The sequence below is a fragment of the Dreissena polymorpha genome, chromosome 2 (assembly GCF_020536995.1).
Source record: "Dreissena polymorpha isolate Duluth1 chromosome 2, UMN_Dpol_1.0, whole genome shotgun sequence".
Taxonomy (NCBI): domain Eukaryota; kingdom Metazoa; phylum Mollusca; class Bivalvia; order Myida; family Dreissenidae; genus Dreissena; species Dreissena polymorpha.
In genome coordinates, this window is record NC_068356.1 from 110,304,661 (window position 1) to 110,331,583 (window position 26,923).

Sequence of the window (26,923 nt, forward strand, 5' to 3'; positions counted from 1 at the left end):
TGTTGTATCATCAATACATGTATCTACAATAGCTCAATAGTCGTATGCAATTCTTGAGCTAAGTCCACTAATATAGGCATACACATGTAAATACATCTGTAAATACATTTATTTAAAAATTAATCTGTATTTGACCACTCGCAAGCTGTCAAACAAACCCACGTACTTATCAATCAGATTTCGTTTATTGAGGCCTCAAGGTTCGACGACAAACAAAGACTGTCGGAGTAATGGAATAAACGTTAAATGAAAACACAACTTAGTGGGAGGAGCGATCGCGTATTTGGCGACTGGTCAATTTTTCATAAAACCTCCCATTAATACGAAATCTTCCGATGGAAGATACTACCACTACTACTACAACTACTACTTCTACTACTACTACTACTACTACTAATTCTACTACTACTACTACTACTTCTACTACTACTACTACTACTACTACTACTACTACTACTACTACTACTACTACTACTACTACTACTACTACTACTACTACTACTACTACTACTGCGAAGTTCTTTTTGATGTTCATGTATGAAGGATCATGCCAGTAGATAGACACACAAAAACATTTCTATTTTCTATAATTATTATTATATATTCCCCCATCCGTGTGATCGTATATATAAACGTACAAATACAGCAATCATACAATGGCTGTGAACAACAAATTCACAATGACAATGAGCACAGTACCATATTATTTTATCAACCTAGATCCTAGACAAATTCACGATTTTAATAAAATACTAAAACTTTTAAATTTAGCAAAATAAAGAACAACAAAAAACAATTAACGTAATATGGCTTCATGAACATATACACAATTATCTCATTGCACAGCACAAGACACACCATCATAGCAATTTTAATAATGTAAGATCGATTTATATTGTCAACACCTCACGCTTTATAATGGGCTGGATATGACACCATTCTTTCATTAACTATACGCTTAAAAATCCTCAGACGATTGCGTTAATTCAAACTGGAGGCATTTCAAATCCAAGCAAAACGAAACTCGTACAACATTACATTCAGGTCGTAGAGTTTCAAATGGTTTCGTACACATATACAATTGTTTCTATATGAACATATATGATTCTCAAATATCATTAACACTTTTTAAAGATGAAATTTTGAAACCGTAAAATGTATTGAACTTAAACTCATTTACAATAAAGTAGTGCGATTATATGTAAGAAAAATATATACATACAGAAAAGTAAATATCCTCGACAAAATACGCAATGCAAACACACTTGCTTTGATGAGAAATGCAATGAGATGTATAACGATAATTTTGAATGAATATCAAATAATTACTATTTGACAATTAAATGCATACACTTATGTTTAATTAAATCTTGTATCTACTTGCAGGAGCGAGCACTTCTCGTATACACATCTAAATTCAAATGAGATTATGCAACCTATGGACATATACAGTTATTTATTGTTCTAATGTAAAGGGTAACGTCATGCAAGCGAGGAATATCTATAAAGTAGGTGTATTACGTAACAAATAAGTTGCACAAAAGTCTGGTTACTCAGCAAACATCGGAACACCAAATAACCGGTTAGGCCATATCTAAAGGCAAAAATGTATACATTGTTTATCATGCCGTCAGCATGTTGATTACATCAAACTACGACAACCCCAATATCTAATGGCCACATCCGTCAAATGTGAGAAGAGACAAAACTCTTATCAAGCATGAAATGAAAACAATACATCAATGTATGTAATTAAGTTTCATCAGAGTCTAATTTTATAATGATCATCGTTTGGAACTATTTCCAAAATCAGTATCATGTAGCTGCAACACAATATTCTTCTATATTCATATTATATAAAGCATACTAAATACATTATCTGATCAAAACATGCAACAACGGTCCTAGTGTGCCTAACGGTTTAATGCAACAGTAAAACGTTATGGTCTCAATGCATTGAAATGGCTCGACGCATGAGCATATCAATCAACCACACTTACCATTAAGATTCGGTTACTGTTAACATAGTTTTAATCAAGAGCAAGAAACAATTCGTCTATGAATCCATTGAATGTGTTCTGCTTTTAGTTTTTATCAGCCCGACCGCGGATTTCTCGGACTTCGCCATACGCATGACAGGCATTGATATCCTTCGGATGAAATTCATCCGTTTTTCTTCCAGTTTTATTCGCTCTCTGATTTTATTCTCTAAAGCCTGGAAGACTTCGTGAACGTTTTCGCCCGTTTTTGCGGACGTAAGGACAAATTTCTTCTCCCAATCCATAAAAACAATTGATTCAGTCACGGCACATGACGTGTCTTTGAAGGTCTCCAAGTCGAGCTTGTTCGCCACGACGACGATGGAATATTTTCCCTTTGTTTTCTGCTCTCGAATTTCATCGCGTAGAATTTTCACAGTCTTAAAACTTGACCTGTTGTCAATTGAATACACGAGTATAAAAGCGTCGCCGGTCGCTATGGCAAGTTTGCGCATTGCGGGGAATTGATATGAGCCCGACGTGTCAAGAATATCAATTTCAACAGAAATATTGTCGAACCACATCACATGTCTGTGTAACTCCTCGATAGTTTCTTTGTGACTTTCTAAGAATCTGTCGTGCATAAACTTGCTAATTATGGACGATTTTCCCACGCTTGCTGACCCCAGAACTACGACGCGGTAGTTCGGTCTGACGGTATCTCGACCCATTTGCACACCTGTAATTAAACACATCAAGTGAAAATTAAACAAATAATTACAGCAATGAAGAAATCCAGGCGACGTAATAAATTGTGATCGCATAATGCCCATGAAGTACCGGGTTTGATAACCTTTCAGGCAACGTAATCCAAAGACTATTTCTTGTTCACAAAAAGAAACGGGCATCTACGAACATCATAACATATGATAGTTAACTTTATATCGTCATACAATAAGTTGTTATTTAACTACTCAGAACAACAGTTATATAACAATTTTATTAACTTGCACTTAGTTGTTTGGTTAAATCACATTTTGCTATTATTATTTTGCTAACATGCTATTATTATAATATGTGACTTGCAATTAACATACTGCACGTCACTACATGCTATAGTTTAGTTAAATGCACGTTTTAAACACAAAATAATTCTTCGGAAACAGTTTTAAATGAACATGAACATTGTTATATTATACCTGCCATTGCGAAAGATGATTGACAATACAATATATTAATGACACGTACACAGACATGTCGTGACTTTATACTATTTGAATACACCAATCTTCCCACTAGCGGTACGCCTAGATTAGTTTAAGTAACACATGCTCTGATTAATAAATACCATACAGTTGTTCTCTAATGGTTCAATTAACGCTTCCTTTACATTAAATTATGTAGCACGTTTGATATGAAAAATGTGATGTTGGAAAATAACAAATCTGTGTAGAGGCTGTTTCGTATATAACTGTCGGGACAAATGTGCCCACGATTAAATGATCACCACCCCGTGATGCTTAATAAAGACAAATAGTTGGTAATGTTGCCATATTTGACGTCGAAACCCAAGATAATTCTACTAGTTAGTTTTCAGAAAACATTATTCGCATCATTTAAATAATAACAGCAACGTTTTCTCAGCTGATTGGGTATTTTATTTCGTATTTTTTATGAAAAAAAATGCTACAACCCAACACAATAATTTATTCTTAGTTAATTTAAGGAATACTCTGACTATCGCATTTATAAATTGCAGGACTCAATTATGTATGCGCATCTACGATTACGTTTTTTTAAAATAATCTTATTAATACAAAGTATTTCGCAGATTACTGTTTTTTTTGTTTAAAACTATTGTTATTTTTCAACATGTAGGAGAAACATTTATACCCCACATGTCGAACTACACTTACTTGAATAATGTTTTAATGCCTAATAAGCTATGTTAATGTGCATTTTGTTTAGTATTAAACGTTAAACCATATGATCATTGTCTGTTTTCAGTGGATATATATACCGCTAATTTGGATACTGTATATGAAGCACTGATTGCTTCAATAAAAGCTTGGACATTTAAAGCCAGACACAGCTCTGTCGACCAAAAGGTCACAACGTCGACCTTAGAGAGCCAGCACTCATTCTGAGAGCCTTGTATATCTGATCGTACACGATTTTCTATGAAATATGAAAAGTAATAAAACACACTCAGGAATTATGTAAATAAGTTAATAAGTTATTTCAAATGATTAATTCTAATTTATTTTTAATGGTTGTAATACTTGGAACAGAGGGTATAATGAGATATAAATTATCTTCACCACCTGATATTGTAACATCAGATAAAATCCCGAGCGTTCATTTGAATTGTTTGACAACATAATTAAGAACAAAACACCCCCTGGGTATACAAAGCAATTAAGAAGACGGAAATCAATTGATCTTCTTTCAGCCGCTTTGCACAACAAAATGCAGCAAGTAGGTAATTTAAGCAAAGCTTTTATGCAGGCCCTGGCGACAAAATATAATATTGATACACGTAATACCAGTTTTCTTATTTAAATATTGTGTGCAATATCAAAACATTGAAGCTAAATAAAAACGATAAAATGTTCAATAATGTTATATTTTGATTGCGTTTGCAATTACATGCATGCACAGAAAGAAATTCCTGAAAGTTTTATCAAATTAATATTTGTTTTGTTCTTGGTACTTTTACTAAAGATGCTAATAATGCACGTGTATTAATTTGTAGCATATTTAAATGAGATCTTTTTCAAGCTCTTGAGAAACAATATTTACCATTTTCAATCATTCTGTTAAGTATATCCATTTAATTTTCTGTTGGCACGTTCATCTGTTACTTTATGTGTTCTATACACTAAATGGTATTTACAAAACATTAAATGTTAAAACAAACATGCTATAGTCCGTAAACGTCGATGTCCTTGTTAAGGGACGGTATCGGAAAATAACAGTGTCTGAACTGCACTGCAATTTGCTCTAAGACTTACACGTACCATATCTGTGTCCGCTCACTGTTTCTTCTCAAAGCCGATAGTAAGGGCAAACGACGATATCCATAGATATTAAAGCGTGTGTTAGATACCTCCATAAGTGAACACGATAATTACGAATAAATAACAGTAGTCATAGTTCAAATGAACAAAATGCTATTCGTGTTCATTAATGCAACATATTAGTGAGCGTTAGTGTTTTGTATTGAGTTGAATTGGCAATTTCTGACAAAAGTGCAAAGTTCTTAATAAGTTAGGTGACGATATATATATTTTCAAAATAGCTATCATGACATAGTTAGAAATGTGTAACATGATATTCGGCTACAAGCATACTATAATACATGGAATATGATGGTATAATTAGCGTTCGACCTTATGCAAATCATGTAGACAATACTATTGAAAGTTTCAAATTTCTTCCTAATAAAAATATTTAACAGAAAAGCAGCCAATACTACTATGAAATTATTCTCAAACGATATTCGATTTAAAAGAAATTAAATAAAAAAACATCATATTCCTAGTACTTTGTCATCAAGGTGGATCAGGTTTGCCAGTCTTTCTCAGCCTATTAATCGATTAAAATAAAAATAAATCACACCAACAACTGCTTCAATACAAGAGTGCATGAAACTAACTGATGTTTTTACAAAAGTGCAATATGGATAACTGAAAAATGATAAGTAATATCTTCTTTTTAAATGGTTGAATTTATATTTTAGTTTGTTTAGATTGATGCATGTGTTCGGTTCACATTGAGTTTTGAGGTTTTTGTAAACACAATTATTTATATGCTAGTGTGCTTTTTGAGATCTGCCACAGAAAGCTATATTCGCGTGGTATTCTTTTCTGACAGTGGTTGATATTTGAACCAACTTTTAATGTAATGTTGTTCAATGTTTATTTGTATGTTGGTAGTTTCAACATGAAACCATGTCCTATATATCTTCATGGCGATGACACTATGCATTCGTGGTTCTATTTTTAACATGATAACAACCGTTGTATAAATCAATGTCACATTAGGCACGTTGTGCTAGGTCTATTGTCGGCATGCTTTTTAATTAACGTGAGTATTAAATGCAATACCACAGCACGCGCACAAAATCATTAGTTAATATCATCGTATCACCGTTAAAAGAACACATGTATTTAACTAGACGAAAGCCATTGTATTTATGCAGTTAAAACTATTGGTTGGGGAAATTAAATGTTGTGCTGCTGTTGTTGATTTTGCCTAATCATATTATATTTAAGTCATGAGACAGATTTACACGCTATCATGCATGAACTATACTTTTATTCGTCAAATGTACAACTAGTGATGGTTATTGCGTTGAGAATAATATCATAATTTATGTTTCGTGTCTTATATATATATAACATAAATATTGCCTTTACTTATATCGAATACATCATAAAATCTGACATGCTTACAAATTACTATGACAGTTCTTTTCAAACTTACACATTACCATGCTTCTGATAAATAAGTTTGTATGTATTTGCTGAAACAATCTCAATAAGTCTACATGTATTTTTGGTGTTTTCCAATGCAGAAATAACCATTATACATGTTTTTATGTAATACGTTGCTTGAGATGTAAATGTGTGCTAGGAAATGAGGCGACATTGTTCAAATAAAACAGTGCTTGACAGCTTGTTATTAATCTGAGACATTTCCGCTAAATACTTATCTGTCCATGATTTCATTTTACCAAAATGGCGTTCCTTTGTTGAGTTTTGCCAATTAAGGACTTAGTTTGCAAAACATGCATGTATGCGTCATATACACACGTAAGAAAATTTAGTGAACACATACTGTAAAACAAAATAATGCGATTGGGAAAAATATTGCAAATAATGCACTGATATAACAAATGGGTGCAAAATAGACGAATATTAAAAGGCTTTATGATACAGCTACCAAATGACACGCAAATGTCCATATCTTATTAATGAGTATGTCTTTATTTCTTTAACTATACTATAAGATATTTGAAAATAGCACGATGCTCTAAAAACGAGGGCTTTAATTAACATATTCTGTTTTTACAACCGTGTTGACAAAAGTGCAAGGCCGTGCTTTAAATGTAATCATTTGTTCAATAAAACAATAATTAATGAAGTCAGAAATTCTAATTAAAACTTGTCGAAAGTGAACGTACATGTATACAATTGGAAACTACATAAATATTTTGTCATTGACCGTTAAATTCATATTGAATATTATCAATCATTTTGGCATGAAACTGCACAAAACCTCAATTACTGGTTAAAAACATTACATTTTAAAATCGTATTACCAAAAAAATAATACATATAGCCATAACAAAATATTATGTTTATACGAATGAAACAGATAAATGCAGGCTGTAATACACCACTTTTTAAAATGAAATTTAGTTAAAAATCATGTTGGCGTTTAACTATAACCAACATTATAAGAAAGCCCAGATAACCCTTAAACTCTCACTCAAGTTCCCGGACACCAATTGCTTAAGACTTGACAATGAACTCTGCTTTCTGACAAATTTTGATTAAACGCGGCCTTCAAATTGTCAAGTTAACATTCTGACCAAGTTTCAACACGTCATTATTGTTAACCTAGAGTAGTAAAATGTAGATTTGTCAGATTGGGCCTGAAGGCCATATCCTTCAGACGCAACTGACAACATCCAAACTTGGCCCCAATTGTGTCAAGATAACTTTTCTGAGCAAGTCTCAGTACATTTTACCAAGTGTAAAAAGTGTTGTGTTTTATGAATCAACCAATTAACCTAGTTTGTGAGTGCACATGGCCCAGATTCGAATTTGGACCTAATGGAAGAAATGTTAAGATAAACATGTTCACCAGCATTCATAACCATTGAGGAAAAATGTGGACTATATTTGTAATTAGATTATTTGTTTTAAGATATAACCTTCCAACCTAGTTGTTATGTAATCTAGAGTTGACTACAGCTGAAATATTTCCAGAAATTCGGAACAATTTGTATTAGTTTAAACATATTTATTCAAACAAGAATGCATACACATATGTACGAAACATACAACATTTGTATGCAAACAAGTTTGAATTGGATCAGAACGGAAGACTTCGTCTTATAGAGTTCTTCTCCATAAAGGTTGTATTTAGTTGCAGGTTTAAAGCAAACATAATTGGTTAACTAATAAGTCGAATAACAATGGGATTCGTGCAATACGAGAAGAAAAAAAGTAGAGTAGGTAATGAGAAAACAGTGACAAGTATAGGATTGGGAAGAAATGTTTAAGATAAATACATGTATGAGTTGACAGCTATAGTTCAAATTAATATAACATATATACTCTTTATACATGTGGGAGGTGACTTAGTAAGAGAAAGGGAGTTTTAGAGTAGTTCAACAGCAAAACTATGTTTCAAATCGTTGGCTATTGATATTATATTTGTGTACTGCATCAGCAATATTGATATTAGTTTGATAGTCCAGAATAGTCTAGAATGCTATCTCCATATAAGATCGTTTGGACAGAGGGAACGGAATACATTGATATAGTGTTCAGGAGTTCTGCACGGATATTAATATAAAGCTGGCATTCAAGGAAATAATGGAAATGTGACTCCCTTAGTCCGCATCGGCATAGAGGCGATGCGACTACATTACGCACGAAGAGATGTCCATTAAGCGCACTACAATTGGTTCGAATGAGTGTGTTTAAAATTTGAGAGCGTCTCTCTTCATAAGAAAACAATGGGTTTTTAATTGGTCGATCACTATTGATTTGTTGTTTAAATGAATGAATCGAGTAAAAAAAATTTAACTCTTGTGGAAGACGATTCCACTTGGATTATGTAGATGGTAGAAATGAATTTGAGTAAGATGCAGTTCGGGCATAAATGGACTGTAAATGTGGCGCATTTCTAAGCGAGTATTGGCTAGATGCTCCAACTGTGTTAGGTAGGAGTGACTGTAAATAGTAAGGTGCTTCTCTAAAGTTCATTTTGTACATTAATATTAACTTGTGTTTACATTGTTTTTTACTTAGACTTTCCCAACCTATCTCATGAAAAAGATTTTCCAGAAAGACTTATCGAGTACAACCGGATGTTATACGAGCTGCTTCTGTTTGAATTTTCTCTTATTCGTCTTTTTCATATTGGATACAATTGTAAAAAACAACATTTGAATACTCAAGTACTGGTCGTATGAATGCAAAATAGATAGTTTCAATAGATTTTCTATCAAGCATTGATTTTAGAAGGCGCATTATATTAATCCGCTTCCATGCTTTTTCTTCAATAAAAGTTATGTGTTCTTGCCAAGTACAATCATGTGCCAAATATCCTCCTAAGTGTTTGTGAATATTTACCGTAGGTATGTCAACGCCACCCATAGAGAGTGGAGGGTGGTGCGGTTTATTTGTTTTACGAGATATAAGCATCGATTCTGATTTGGAGGGACAAGTTGTATTACAATTTGATTACAATGAGGCATCAAGTGGCGTCACAGCCTAGGGGATGACGACATACACCGCAAACCGTGCACCGCACATCGCACGACGACGGACACCGTTCAAAGGTTAATCAAAATATCTTACCTTGATCACATAGAACATTCATGGTATACTGGAAATATTCTGTTTCACAAATCTATATACATTTTGTGTAACAAATAAATGGGAATAAATGAAATGGTATAAGAAAAGCTCTTTATCACTATGTCCCATATCTGTTAGGCCGAATACAATGCATTTAGAAATAACATGAAAAAGACATCAACTAGTTTCTTGCTAATTAAGTATATTATCATGTGAGTGCATGTAATCAAAGTATTACAAATGTCTGCGACAAATGCATCCGTCATCAGGACCATTTTGTCTTTGATTGAGCTAGAAGATGATTAGGCATGCACGAGATTAAAACAAACTTGTTTATTGTGATAACATCTTAAACTCCATGTATAACATGTAAATATAATTTAAGGGTTATTTCCCCCGATGGAATTACATCTCCAGCTTTACATATGTTTGGTAATATTAGTTTCATTACACGAGGCTTACGCATTTTGACGCATATTAATTTGAACCACTTCTGTAAATATAAAGACAGTTTACTATATGCTGTCCGGTGGTTTACAGCGAAATATCAGTGAATTAAAACAGTTTCAAACAGTATAAGTTAACAGTGAACATTAACGTGAATGTTCACTGTTAAACCGTGAAATGACGTCGTTTGCATCATTCTAAGACGTTATTATTTTCAGCAAAAACACTAAAATTTTCATTTGTAAGCATAAAAAAGTAAATGTGTTGGATTTGGTGGAATATTGATTTTTATTCGCTTGCGATCATAGAAACAAAAACGTTTGAATTAAAATCGATATGCCACCAAATCAAATAGATATCCTCTATTTAATCCATTATTGTATGAAAAAAGTATCGGTGTTAATATGTTAACAGTTTGCATTGTTCCTGAGTTAAAAAAGACGCAATTATATCGGGCAATAAATTGTCCCGTTGTAGAATTATATCAATTATTTTTATCAAAACCAAACTTGAACAGTTAGACCGAAATAATAACAGTAACAAAATATGTAAAACATGAGATGGACTTATTTTGATCATTATTGACAGGTAGTTTATACAATTGTTTCAAGATCCCATCGGGCAATCAGGTTAATAAATATAAGTCATATTGATAGAAAGTAAGCAAATAAGTGATATGAACCAGCTGTTGATGATTATCTAAATTGCCGCTGTTTTTTGTCTTTAGAAAGACACATACACTCATTACATTAGGGTCAACACTGCTAAAGAAAACGAGTTGTTATGGGATTCAAAATATCGATGTGGCATAAAGGCTTGTCCAGACAGTACAAATATAACGTCAGAACAATATAATAAGACACAGTTAAACGAATACCTGCCAAACACTTGGATACAAAACAAGATATTGCATGTAAATCTTTAAATAAATTAACGTCTTTTACTCCTAAATTATGTATATGCCCTAAAAAGGGTGAATCGGTATAGGTGTTGTTATTTTTTTTATTTCCCCAGAGCATAAGGCATGTCAGTAATAACGTAAGACTGTTTAGGCATCAACAATGATCAACAATTATTCGTACTTAATAGGGATTTTTCGATTGCGTTTAAATGATATGTATACATAAGTATATATATATGCACGATGAAATATATGTGTGAACTCTGATAACAATAGTAAAGACGTTGCACAACAATAACGAAATTACTTTATTGTATGCCCTTAGAATGAAGACAAGCGTTTGCAAACACACGCAATTTAACCTTGATGTGTTCCACGATGTACATGTATAAATTGCTAAATACTCTATTTTTAAAACGCTTTTGAATTAAAAGTATAATAACCAAATGATTCAGTGCATAATCATGATACATATTGCTGTATTGCCAGATGCCAATGCGTCACCATTCCTTTATCGTTACATGAATTGTTAGAATAAATCAAATGGATAGTTACTTCATGTCGTTCATGTCATTAAGGAATTAACTATAACACATTTTGAACCACGCGCATTCGCATGGCGTATGTTCATGCAATGATGATTTGATAGTTTCGTAATTCATGTTATGATAAAATTTAACAGAAGATTCACTTAAACACGATTTTAGTTGACTCACATAATGAATTATATTATGATGTATTAAAATTTCCAATCTGTTTGACACACACTTGTTTGTGCGTTGATTAATTCATAATTATTAATATTCGATTTCAAACATTTTTTAAATGCCTTTATGTCCACGAGCTTATGTTATGGTACTTGGTATGTGAATGGGCTTTTTAAGCGGATATATTTTAGACTTTAAACTAAAAGGTCCTTATCTTTATCTTTACGATAACGTTATGTTGTGGTTTATTAACTACTACATATTTACTTCGGCCAAACAAACCATGTTCACTTTTGAATCTCTCTTCCTGTAATTTATCGACAGAAGTTTATGCAATTTAAAATGGGTATAAGTCAATACAATTCTCTTGGCTCTTTTATTATAACTGATCACAGTTTCACAGATCGTTAGGTCACCCTGATCATGTTTCATATCTCTTCAATAACAATGCATTAAAGTCGATGATCGATAAATGTGCTCGACAATCGAGTTGCAATTGTGTATCTGGCAGTGCAATCTGTCATGACGACTCTAGCACGGATGCGCTGATAGAAACCAATTGGTAAGCAGACAGTCCTGTATTAAGGTCATAACGTTTGATTTTATAATAATACACACAGTGTTTTACGAACGTTTATTTTTTATCACACTATACTGTCAAGCATGTGAATATTTCAGTCTAATTATATTATACTGCATTCCCTTTGTTATTGAGAATCGTTGATTCAACAATTAAGTACAATAACTTCGTAACAAAACGTTTATTACTTCGTAAGAAAAATCCATATTGCTTTAACTTGAGAAAAGTCCGTTTTAATACGAACGGTCGCCTCATATTTTTTTTTAACAAGGAGGCCACATACAAACGTGCTTTTTTATGAAATGAGTATCTTTACCAGAGTGAAAGTGGTATTGATGACATTTACAAAACTGCTTTTTCGTTAAATAATTGTCATTACCAGAGTAATAGTGTTCGAAAGTGTTCAATATTTCGTAAGTGTCATTAAAACAATAGACATAACACTAACTTTTAAGAAATGGCTATGAAAGACAATATGTACCATGTGGTATATACAAAACAAGCACTACTATTTAAAATATAACAACTTAACTAGGTTAAATGAGAATATCTTATAGTAGTAACATACACACTAATATCGTTTTTCTCTTATATATGTAATGTCAACAATTCAAGGTAAGATAATGTATCGTCCTTGGCATATAAATATGTACGTTTTTGTAATGTGTGTGACCGACTGACTGACCGGTAATGATATTGCGTCTAGTTAGAATATCTGTATCGATATATAGAAACCACTAACCGATTCTTACGTGAATAATGAAGTTGAGTTCGTATTATAACGTATATCCATAAACTACGTAATATTTTTCAAATTCTGCCGTTAACGGCTAGATACAAGTTGTGCAAAACACTATGTCGAGTTATGATGTTATGATGGATAATGCGTACGTGATTTCTATCCTACAATATCATAGCAATCATCTGCGATACATTCTGATTTAAAACAGCTTATGTGCGGCTGGCGATTATTTATTCCAGACAACAAATCTTGGAATCTTGGAAACTAGTTAATTGCTCAGTCACAATATATACAAACTTAGATAATGTGTCGTGTTTAAAATGTGTTGCGTTTAAAATGTATTGCAGCTGATCAGAGTGCAGACTTGCTTTAATTTGCCAAATGTGCTGCTATATTTTACTATACCATTTTAGCGTTTTCAACTTGTTAAAATACTTATACAGGTTCATCTATTCATTGAGACGGATACAATATAGCAAATAGCATGCTAGAAAAAATCCAAAACAAATCAACACACATGAGTTTTATAATCGTCTTAAGAAGTTGACAAAACATAGTTTCGGTCATAATGTACGTTTTATGTAAAATTATTTCAATTGTTTGCTATCTAGAAATGCATGTTCATTTTTAAAGAGTTTTATCATACGTTCGCATGAACATTTTTTTGTATCTTGAAACCGACATGGGATGAACCTTTGCCTAGTTATGTATGCCCTTGCAACACATTGAGTACATGGAATGCAATCAACAACTGGAAGCCATCTGTTTCAAAAATATATCGCTTGTGTTGCCCGTGGGATACGCGTACAATGTAAATAGTGTAATCATAGTTATAACGCTGCCTCATAATCTGGTTATTATGCTCAGTGCAACATAGTAATGTTAAAACCCATTTGTCATAAATATAACAACACATTACCTTATTATTTTTCTGTTTAGAAGCTTGCTTCTCTATTTGTGGGATGACCGTTTATAATGCATTTCTTTAGACCTATACTAATTAAATGTTAATAATACAAGTATTAGTATTATCCCATTGATATATATTGCAAGATAATAACTTGACAAATATATATAAATGCTAAAATGTAAATATGGAGTTATTCTTACATTTACAAAGAACACTCAGGCTGAACAAAATAATAGAGAATATTTTATTTGCAATTTACTATGCTATTTTGTTTATTTTTCTATCAACAGTTGTTATGTGTTTAAGTCTGCTACAACATAATTTCTAGTGTATGATTAGTTAAATCAGCATTTCTAAAAATGGACATATATGACATAGATTGCTTTGCCGTTACAAGCTTCAATAATTCATATGTATGTATTTGGCAGCCAATATATAAAGCTCGCCGTCTTAGTACATTCACGATTCCCTTATATTGGCGCATCATTAAAATATGTTGTTCTTGTAAAATGTCACAGTAACATTGACAAGCAATATCCGTTTTGTCTGATTTCTAGCTATAAGAAGCGTGATTTGGAGATTAATTTAGTTCTGAAATAAGAAAAACAAATGATGTATACAACATGCAGTGTGCTTTTTACATTAATCATCGTAATTATGACAATTATAGTTCTGAATATTGTACTTGCACAATTATTTTTATTGGTGATGTTTGCAGTCATTCCCTTTGAATAAATATATCAATTCTGAGAGGGTACCTTTTTGACATATTTATCTTTGTTTTGTGCACACAGCACACGTTACGTAGTATGAACACAATCAGAGTTCAGTATCAACGCAAAGGTGCGTGTCATATAAATGCAAATATAATCACATCAGTAGCAATGACACTGTTTTTTCATAGTAATATTAAATACTATTAGTTGTGCTTTATGTAGACAAATATGTACATTAACAACAAATGTTTGCAAACACATGCTAAGACACTGATACTTAGAAATACGTGATGTAAATACTTGTTGATTTATCTTAGTAAATTTATAAATAAGACATAACCATGCACTGCCTGAAGTATTTAATTATACAAAACGTATCATAAGATAAATATCCTCAGCGTATTAACATGCAATAATTTCTTGGTTCAATACTTTGGTTTCATAATCGCAAGAATTTGTTCAATGGCATAATCGATTGTCTGCGAATGTTCTCACTTTAATCGTGCAATTAGTAAAGTAAGTTCAATCAGCAATAGAAAAGATAAAGCAGTTTACTAAAGCTTTATACATCGGTAAACTTTTTAACGAAACGTCAAGCACGCTGGAAATACATACATAATGTTTTCTTCAATGCCGAGGAAAAAACATTTTTTCTAATTTTTGAACGTGACAATAATGTCAAAAGTGAGCGTAACTGCACCTTCTGTATGTAAATATATGTTATCATGGAGCAATATAGAATAGTTATAGGTCACGCTAAGATAAAAGTAATCAGTGTTTATCTTGAGAAATAAAAAGCCGTTTTTGAAGTTAAATGTCCAATAAATATCCTTTAAATAATTATATAAGTGAGATTGTTACGTTTGAGTGGAAGTGATTCACATGCATCATGTATAGATTAAATGTTTTATTAAATGTCGAAAATAATGTATATTGCGAGCTATAGTTTTATTTTCACCAATCTTAAAAGGGGGAAAACATCGATCGGAAAAAGTGTGTGTATTCTATTGTATAGTGTTTATTTCCTTTGTGTCAATTATATATTGTAAGCTCTTTTGTTGCTTGATGTTTTACAGTTTCACCGACTTGTTGCCGATTTTCCAATGAAGTCATTTCTGTGTTCGGTTGAGACATCCAAAACAGCATACCAAAAGCAGCCATATATAACATATAAACATACACGTGGAATACTATGATACCAACTATTCAGAGGATAACGTATCTATTAAGTTTGAATTTATCTTGACTTTAATACTCTTACAAACCGGTTTAACTCCATTGCTTTTATTTGCACAGTTCAATGCGGTGATGCCAGTTTCAATAAGTGTATGTGTATAATTATTGTTTTGTTATTAAAGTAGTAATTTAGAACAAGTTATTTTTTCCTATCGAGTTCAATGAATTATAATAATATATAATGTATACCAGTTAATGCAATCGTTTAAAATAAACCAGCTTTATTTGTCACTGGAATTACTTATTGTTTTTTATATTAATTTTTCTTTATTTTTCTATCAATGTGCGAGCTTTGAAAATGCAACTTACTGTATTTGGTAATGCGTCACGGAGTGGCAAAAATATCATGATTACTATGAATAGATGATTCTCATAAAATCCGAAAGCATTCCAAAGCAATAGTGAGAAAATCAGCTTTCACGATAATAAACGCAATAAACGAAAAACATACACAATTATTCCGAGATGATTTCTCAGAATATTTCATATTAGCAGTTCCTGTGACATGTTTTACGTGTTTTAATGGCTTCATTTGCATCAATATCTTGACAGTTCATTCAGTGTTTATGCCAGATAATACATGCGGCCATGCGGCTTATTAAGGTTTCAATACAATGTGCTCAAAGAACGGGTACTTAAAGATGATTGCATGTTAAATTGATACTCGAAGGCACATTCAAAAACTATAAATACTTGTTAAAACAATATGCTTTTTTAATATTTCTACGTGCATAGTTTTATATAACGATATTTTACAATATAACTCACGAACCTCAACCTTAACACTGATAACAAAGATAATTATCAGATATAAACCCCATTTATCAGAACAGACAAAAAAGAGCCACAGGTTAAATACTTACAGCAATGATTGTTAACAATGGAAACATAATAGGCACCAAGTACAGTACACAAATTAAGAGCTCGCTGATTTCGCACTATAAATATGAAAACGGAAGTAACAAAAATACACGAAATTAGTTCATTGGAAGTTCACGCTTTGATCATAGCTGATTTACATGCTAAATGTGTGAATTAATTCATCTCAACATATGATTGTATGTCCTTGAAGCTTGTATTGGTGGTAGGAAAATATATATTTCCTTGTTTGAAGCTTTAATTACTGACGTACTTTTCCTTCTAATTTTTGATGTATGTTCCGTAGATCTTGTATAATGCAAAAATGTAGCGTCTTCAATCACTATGTCTATGATTAAAATCATACAATTAAAACAAGGAACAACGTGTCAGCTTTCAATAGAAAACGACTTAAAAATCAAAGCTAGAATGCTGGCGTTCACACATAAAATCAGTTTTAATGACGTCATTGACATAATTACTCTACGTGTTGGTGTATCGGTTCTACCGCCTGATAAATGATTAACTGCCATTAAGATAAGTGTTGTTGTTCTACTATTTGCGTTCGGTTGTACATGTATAACACAGTTTTCATGTCACAGAGGTAACAATTTTTTTTTACCGTGTAATACTCTAACAAGAGATCTCACATTAATTGTACACATTGGAAACAAGAAAACCGCTTAAAAAATGGTGTGGCACATGTATTTTTTTATAATTATTTCAGAAATCAAACGATAGGATGTAGAGGTCACACATCGCATATAAAATATTGGAGAATGTATATCATACCTTGACGATGCTTTAAACCTACTAAAGTCGTTAGAAAACTCATAGTTAGTGGTAAATATTTACAGAACCATGAAATATTCAATAAAAAACAGATTGTTTTGGAAACATAAATTAGATTGAGACGTACAAAACATTGACCTGCCTTGTGTCTTATAATTATAGAAACATCAATACATTTACTTTTCACGCTAATACAGTTAACACTGTCATAAAATTGGTAAGGTGCCCGTTTTTTAGCAAAAAAATGAACGGTACATAGCACAAATATTCTGAATATTTTCGATGAGTTGTATGCAATAAAACTCAGAAAACAATAGGTACAGCAATCGGGAGAACAATTAAAATCAAAGCGTTAATACGTGATTTATTTTACTTTGCAGATAAAGTATTAAATGGACAAAATGTGCATAGAAAATTACTAAAAAAACAATCTTAACAAATTGATACTTGGCATGTTTAGACTAAAGCCAATTGTCATTGGGTACAATCAATAAACGGCGAAATTTCTGGGCGTTTGTATTGCCTTTATTTTAAATATGAATATGACCTCAATCATTTCTATGAAATAAACAAAACATTTTATATAACTTCTCAGAAAATACGCTCTAGCGCTAGCAATTTCAGACAACGGTTCCGACAATGCATTGTCGAGAAAAGCCTAGTGCCTCGTCCAATGCCATGCTGAACTATACGATCAAAAACTATCAAAAACAGGCATTGGTGCACATGATGAATGGCTTTTATTCCAGGAAAGAAAATGAACTCTTTAGAAATAGTCACTGCTCTACAAAACGACAACGGAGGAATACACATAGATTTTGTAGAATGTTTCAACATGTCATTATACGAAAACAAAATCAATAACAAACACAATCAATAAACGCGGACCAAGTCGAAAGAATACATTCCTTTTGTATTATAAAGTGTGTTCACAAGAATGTGTGTGCAAAGCAATTATGGTAAGCCAACAAATATGTCACATAGCTAGCTGCTCAAGTAAAGTGCAAATATACATAAAGAAAGACTTGTTAGTTTTTATAAGAAATGTGATGTTTTATCATTGAAGGAAAAAGCTGCGGGACACCAATTTGTAAACATTTTTCTTAGAAACAAATAATGTCTTCCACAGAGATAATACGGTCAAACATTATTATAATTTTGTGTGTTTGACAGTACGTCGTCTAGAGAAGGACTTATAACATGTTTAGTTTCTTATATGGTTCCTAAAATGTTGTAATATATTGTTTTGCAATTACTTATACTTGTGTTATTTATTTGTGAGTTACAATATCGATGTAAGGAGTTAAAAAAAACTGCAGTAAAGACGTTCTATCGGATCTTCTCTCCCGGAAACTAAGTGTATTCCGAGTAAAATATTAGCAAGTATGTTCATATTTATTAATATTGTCTAATGGCATCAATATACGTAATACATAAGACACATACATTATTTTGTTTAACTTCTTTATGCCGTGTTTAATTACAAAAGAAGCGATTCTGATAAATATAATATGCTCATCACAACAAAAGAGAAAATGACACCACAAACAATAGTGAATCTTTTGTGATTTGTGATGGCTTCAATTACTTATGTTCACAATTTATCTTCCATAAGTACTTACTAATAAGCACAACTAAGTATTTTAATATAAGGTATTTAGTCAAGATTTACTAAGTAATAATGCTTGATTGTTTTCAAAACTTATCATAGTATTGCAGCAAATTATATATTTATTAAAGATGTATTTGAAATAATGATATGAACATATTGTACATTGTGAGGTCGATTTAAAGATATGCGCGATTTTTGTTTCTAATGATTAAGTATCAATGGCCAAAATGCTTTCAACCGTTACCAAGTATTAAAATTCTAATAGAAATAATCAGGAAATGCAAAACACGCGTTATGCGAAATATGTGCCAAAAAGCACATTATATGACGTTCAACGAAAGACTGCAACACGTATAATGTCAAAGCCAATAATTAGAGAGTTTAGATTATGAAGATGCATAACCGTACGTACAAGATATTAAAACCCCAATTATTGTTCGTTCCCATGCGACGCGTTGCTATATTTTAACGTATATCTCAGAACACATGTCAGTAAAACATTGGACAAAGTATTGTATATAATAAACAGTGCAAACAATCGACACAAATGCATAATCGTCTTCTTATGTATGTATTAATTTTGTATCTGCATTAAGGTGAAAATTTAAGAATGCTTTATCAAACGTCTAACAGTACGCCGATAATATTTACAACTATAGTGATGCTCAATCTTTATCAATTTTTTGAGAGTAAAGACCACACTTAATTCTCAATATGTCAATACGCCGTTTAGTTGGTTGGGTTAACAACATGCTAGTTTAATATGTATAAACATACTTTCAAACCACTGACACACTCAAATGTGTGCAACATTGTTTCTTATTGTTGAGTACAGATTACTAAGCGTATTAATATTCAAACGCAGCACCGAAAGACGAGCAATTGACGTGTTTCAACCGAGTATAATTTGCCCTCGATCGTTTTTAAAAGCTTTTACAATTAGTGTTATACTGTTATACAACGATTTAGTTAAGGTCACGCGGCAAACGTTGTTTAGCTCATAATGTTCAACAAGTCGTTTCTAGGTGACTCAAACAAGAATGAAATTTGATAATCAGGTTCAACAGGAAATATTAATAGGTGATACTCTAAGGTTTAAAATATCTTATTCAAACTCAACTTATCACAAGATACAAACAGCATTGTCCTGTTTAATGAATACTGTATCTTTTGAATATTTGCACGATCATGAGAAATTGAAGACCACTCTTTCTTAAATGATATAAAACGTACACCCGTGGATGCAGACGAGTTTTACGTGTTCCTGATGCAAATTATCAGGAAAAGACTGTCAATTAAACTTCGAATAACAACTGCATCGTTATTGTACATCGTTGCACTTAATACAATAAAGAAATAACAAATTAAAAATTAAATTTAAAAAATACATATTTTTGAAGGAATATATATCATTGTTACAACCACACAAATGTGTGATACATTGGCGAATAGTGAGTGCCTCTATAATGAACTTTCCCAACATTAAAACGTTACCTTTCTCAAATTTAACACTGTGTTCAGGCCGTATGTTAGCATAGTAGTATGTTAGCAATATATGCATAGGCCGTTTTATAAGTGTCATTGCAATACCATTTATTTTACTTATCTGCCTCATCCATTTTAGTACAAACAATGACACGGTCAATCATGTAAACTAAATTCGTAATATAAACTCAATTACAACTTAATGCTTTCGTAACATATTGCGCACATTAGACTTGAATTTGAAGTATAGTAATATATTTTATAGGAATACGTAATATTTGGAGAGCCGGGAAATGTGTTTTGTGTTTATAAACATAAAATAATCATCCTTTAGACTGATTTATTAGTCTACACAGAACAATAAGGTTCTTTTTTGTCATCAAGCGTAATATGAAAATGGCATAATTTATAGCTGTACATTTGTACGCTCATGCTTCAGGCTAAAACCGTCAAAATCACGTAGATCGGTAAATTATTTGTCTGGCAACATATATTGTGTATGTTTCACTGCAAGTCAAAAGCTTATCATCATATGTTTGTTCAATCAAGAATAATCGTCGTGAATTAAAATGGAAGATGAAATAAATACAAAACACACTTTATACTTATGAATAAATGATGATCTGTGAAATAGAGCTAAATTGAACGTCGTTAATGCTTGATTATGCATAAATGAAAGATCAACAATGCTTGACAGCGACACATCGAGTTGTTATAACACTAAAGTAACGTGACATTTGCATAAACACAATTTCTTATCGCATTAGCGGAAGGTCAAGGATATCGAAGTTGTAGATGTGTATATTCAATTTGCATACCCTCTGCAAACGAGTCTAGAACGCAAATGCATACTATTATTATACTATAGTCATACTGAATGAGGTTGTCATGGTCCTAGAGGCATGTTAATGATCTTTATCACGTAGACATGTGTAATAACTACCAGGACATTCTTCAAATGTTCCTCAAATTAAAAAATAATGAATTATTTACTTCATATCAGCCAATAAATGCATAATTTTTCAGTGTTTATTCCACGTTGTTTCTATGCTGTTTTAATTCAATTACTCTTGTTGATGCGTCCTAATTGTGAACCGCAACACGTTATCAATTTACATATATGTAATGTTATAAAAGAGTAAGTAAAGTCGTTTAGAACATAGTTTTGTTTACGAATACTCTTCATAGTTTTCATATTTTGTTAGTTATATCGGGTATATATATATATGATTGATTACGCGCTTTTGTAAATATCAACCTCTTTTAGTAACGTTTTATTTACATAACATTTACAACAACTGTGTCAACAATAGGCATTTCAGTACAGAATCGTAAATGTGTCAAAATTCTTCATAAGAAGTGAAAACCAAATTAGCATTATTTAAAATAAGCATATCAGTAGAGTCTATGTCGATTAAAGTAAAATCCAATAACTAATATCATAAAAAACAGTCAAGTAAAAACACAAAAGATTATTTGCGCTGCTCGCATTGCATTGAGCTCATTGACAATTCTGAACATAAATGTAATACATCGGATATGTTTGTTAATGTTAAATGATTTAACTTCTTTGCTTGGTGTGTATATTTGGCGGATAACTTACATTACAATGTCTTTGCATTTTCAACATTCCTAAAACAAATATAACATGAACAGAATAGTCCAAAAAGTCACCTATAAAAACATTCAGTTCAATCGTTCAAGGTCCCAACAATAACACTTGTTAATACAGCTGTATTGCAATGTTGTACGGTTGTTATAACGACTAGCGATCGGAAGGTCACGGGTTCGATCCCGACTGCGGGAGCGTGCTTTAGATTCCTCCATAGACACCAATGTAAAGAAGTGAAACTCCAGCTGCTGGAGCAGTATTGAATTCTTATTATATACATTTAGTTGGTCCTTTATTTAAGGCAAGTGACCGAGTGCCAAAACAGTACAAAACAGCACAAAACAGCACAATACAAAAAACATAAACACATATAAGAATACAGCTTGGGTCACCGCCTTGGAACGGTCAATGCAAAGCATTGGGGGTTTAAACCGGTTTTAGAGCGCTCAACTTCACACTTGGCCCAGCAATATTCATGATACATATAAGTGTAAATAAAATTTAACCTCATAGCATTGTAACTCAAATTAAACAATAATAAAAGGGAATTAAAACGTATTCAATTTAATTACCATTTAATTACTCAATGGTAGGAAAGATACCAGAGCAAGAGAGTTACAACTTTTTGAGGAACGATGAAATGAAAGTACGAACAGGTGTCAACATCATTTCTTCTTTATAGAAACAGATTTAAGATTAAGATTCATGAAGTTAATATTTCAGATCATCATCGCGCAATTACAGGAAGAAGCAGCAATAATGGGTGTAAAAGATCTATATTACATAGCTTGGTTGTTTATGTGACTGCTAAAAAATAAATCAAACAAGAAACGCCTGTCAGAGGGAAAACACAATACAAATTATCACCAGAATATGAAACGGAAATAAAACATTATTTACAAATATTCATTCACAAACAAAATGACACGCAAACATACAAATATTCCGACATTTTTAACACTAATTTTACTTAAAGAGGTTCTTGGTGCATATCGAAAAAAGTTATATTGAATAAAAGAAATGATAATTCGATTTGTCCACGGAAGACATGACATACAGACTGAAAACAGCAACTGAGAAGAAACAGACACCGTTTGAAAAAACTTCTGAAAACGATCACACACCGAAGAAGTACTCAAATGGCTAACACCTAATTGAACCAGATTAATATGAACCCCTTAACCTGATTTTGTAAATGAGTCAACAGAACCAGAAACAATAAAGACGCCATCCGATTAACATGTCATGAATACAAACTGGGCTAACTAGAGCTCATTGGGTCATTGTCGACCTGAAATGGCTTGAAGTCACCCGGGGTTGACTAGAAGCCGATTCATGTCACCCTGGAGTGATTTCAAGCCGATTCTAGTCACCCGGTCGGCTTGAAGTCACCTCAGGGTGACATGAATCGGCTTGAAGTCACCTTAGGGTGACAAGAATCGGCGTCTAGTCACCCCGGTAGACTTCAAGCCGTTTCAGGTCGACAATGACCCAATGCTCTATAATGATTGGGTCATTGTCGACCTAAAATGGCTTGAAGTCACCCGGGGGTGACTAGAAGCCGATTCATGTCACCCTGGGGTGACTTCAAACCGATTCTAGTCACACGGTTGGCTTGAAGTCACCCCAGGGTGACATGAATCGGCTTTAAGTCACCATAGGATGACAAGAATCGGCTTCTAGTCACCCTCAGATGACTTCAATTTATTTCAGGTAGACAATGACACAATGAGCCTCACTAGACGGTACTTATACTTCATGACCCGCAACACTTATAAGCATTATAGTGTGCGAGATACTACATAGGTATTTCAATAGGTTAAAAGGTAACACGGTGCATTGCCTAATTGTAATTGGTGCGTAGAAACGTTCTAGACCTGAATGTTGCATTACAATATGTGCTAACATTACACGTAGGAATATTTCTGTTCAAGCTATGAAAGTCTTGCTATTCCAAATGTTGTTAATTTATATGACGGCAGTATCATACAGACTTTGAAAGTCCCATATGCACTGAGCGTGCATAGAGTGGTTTTGAACGTTGTTGGTAATAAGGAATTGTTGAAAAAATGTACCAATAGTTGTTATATGATTGTATGCAGTAGTTTTTATTTTATATATGCAAATCCTTTTCAATAACGACAAAGGACATTAAACTGATCTTTGTAGTGATTGAAGATAAGTGGCTTAATGAAAATAATATAAAGAGCTTGATATCAAGTAAAATACATAAATCTATCTGGTTTATGAGATATATTGTATAGATAACGCAATTTGTAACAAGAAAACGATTACACAATTTCGGGTTGTAACGGCATAATTACCGTCATGATGCAACTAAGATAAGGCAACAATGAGTAAATCATTTTTCTCTGCATGTTTCATTGAAATCATCAGTCGAACGACCAAGGAAGTTAATGTTTAAAATTCATGTTTAGTCAGCAATCTTCTTTCAATCATCGTGGTGAGTAGTTGGTACAATAGTACCATATGATACAAAACGAAACACATTTGTGTTGTGCTTTTTTTTCTAATATACACATGTGTCATACCAGTTGTTTTTGGTAGCATTTATGCATTGATATTTATGCCAGCGTTCGCTATTGATTCATAGAAAAGGCGGTTCTGGTGTGTGTAACTATTGCACCCCGAGGAAAGGGATTTAAAACCCTTGTCAAAAGCACAGGTAATCAGTACTGTTTCCCAGGATGATATTATATATGATATGTATTTTAATCATACTTAACAAACACTTTATATTTTCAATAACAAACGTGCAGGGTTTATATCAAAGTTGAGCGCTCAATCACCGTCCGTACGCGGACTCAGAAGAAACGCGATGTATTGTGATATCGATATACGTAAATAAGGTATTCATAATTAGAAGGAATTACAAATTCTGCTCATGAAATGCAATTACGTATAGTGTTTTATTAGCACGGAGAATGTTCTTAGCAAAATATACTTGCATTATTTTTACAATTGTTGTGAATAGGAATATACAGTTGTTATTCATGTGTGGTGTTGATAGACATCAAACAATTGGTGCGAAGTTTGTATTCCCTATAATATGTAAATAAGGTATTAAAATTGAACATTATCTACAATGTTTAAATCCATTATGTATACGTATAAGATACGTATTGTAATTACTACCGATTATGTTATTCGTTGAATTTAAGCCATGTGGAAACTTCGATCACACGCCATGTTGTAAACATTACACTTCTAAATATGTCATATATTGATTATTACAATATACATTGCAAGCATTTGTGTTGACACTGTTTGCACACTTCCAGAAAACAAAAATTGAATTATAGTTCCCCGATGTTGTATATAGTAATATATAGTTATATATAGACATAGTTATGTGTCAAAGAGGCGGTATTGAATATTACTTTTTCCCGAAAAGCAAAACGGTAAATATTTGAGAAATGCGAGAAAAATGTTATTTATTTATTTATATGAAAATGTTGTTTAGTAAACAAGTATTTTGCCCTAAATATATCGTCAGTAGATGTACACTATTTTTTATAATTTTAAGTACACATATTGTTCATTCACGGTATGAAATCCATTTTCTATGAAAAAAAAGCATAACAACAATCAATAATAATATTATTATTAAAGTACGCTAATTCAAAAAGTCTTTAAATGTTTTCCTGGTCTTCTACGTGTGTTTTGAACACAGACCGTATCTGTCGACTGGGTCACCGTATCATGGTGATTTGTACGACAAGGACGATGTGGATAATATAAAATCCAGCTACTGATGAAGATTTTAATTGCTGATTGATTGTCAGACGCATACATTAATTGGGTGTATAGGAGTTTATCAGGGACGCAGCAGCGTCAATATATCAATAACGTTGTTTGATTGGAGACCTAGCATTTTTGACGACATATTGTAAGGAAATTTCTTAACAACCAGGCATACTGATTGAAAAAAATCAAGAAAGCATCTTTTAGCGTTTGCCAGTAGGAACCTTTCGTAAGATATGTTTTACGAGACTTTAAGAAACTTGTACACCTATTATCACAGTTTAACTTAACAAAATCTTTCATGTTTGTTTGATTTTTGTTTACTCGAACATAATTATATTTTTTAATGAGATCAAAAATGAACCTAACCATCAGTTGCTATGATATTTAAAGTTTTTCATTTTATTGTTATTCAAATTATATGATTGACTGTGACAATAACTCACGTTAAACATATTTACCAGTTAATTATCGTACCGATTAAATGTGAAGAGTAATGGTAAACCCCAGTATGGAACGTTTGCTATTTTCAAAACGCATTTACTGTGTAAATTTGCATGTAAAAGCTTTGTTTGTGAACAATCTTACCAAGATTAATACTCTCATGTTTAATCAGTGTTACTAAAAATATGTTTGACAGGAGTCTATCTCGGTTAACAATCTATGTTGTATTATATTTTGAACTTACCCAATCTATTTTATTATGTAAAAACGTGGTTCACCATAGCACGTGTTATAGTACCAGCGTTAATACAACTTCATGTCATAAAACACTCCTTAGGCTGGTCATTTAAGGTTATTTAACAATCGTTAGCAACATATACACAACAATTTCAAATGTTGGAGGGGCTTAATCGTTAAAGCGTCAAAAACAATATTCATTTGATATTGAGATGTATTCTTCTTACTTTAACAATTATATCAAATATAATTTACTTCCAAGAAACTGGGTACATGATGCGCCCAACGTAATAAATCCC

At 32.3% G+C, this 26,923-nt stretch overlaps 1 protein-coding gene across 1 annotated transcript in view; it reads right to left on the bottom strand.

The window, feature by feature from the left end:
* Positions 1-1,881: 1,881 nt before the first annotated feature.
* The window catches only part of LOC127869982 (ras-related protein Rap-2a-like), a 143,203-nt gene continuing 118,161 nt past the window's right edge, over positions 1,882-26,923 (bottom strand). Inside the window, exon 2 of the mRNA XM_052412641.1 lies at positions 1,882-2,718. Within this exon, the coding sequence (XP_052268601.1) occupies positions 2,057-2,718 (662 nt within the window). The 3' untranslated portion in view covers positions 1,882-2,056. The remainder of the gene's footprint in view (positions 2,719-26,923) is intronic.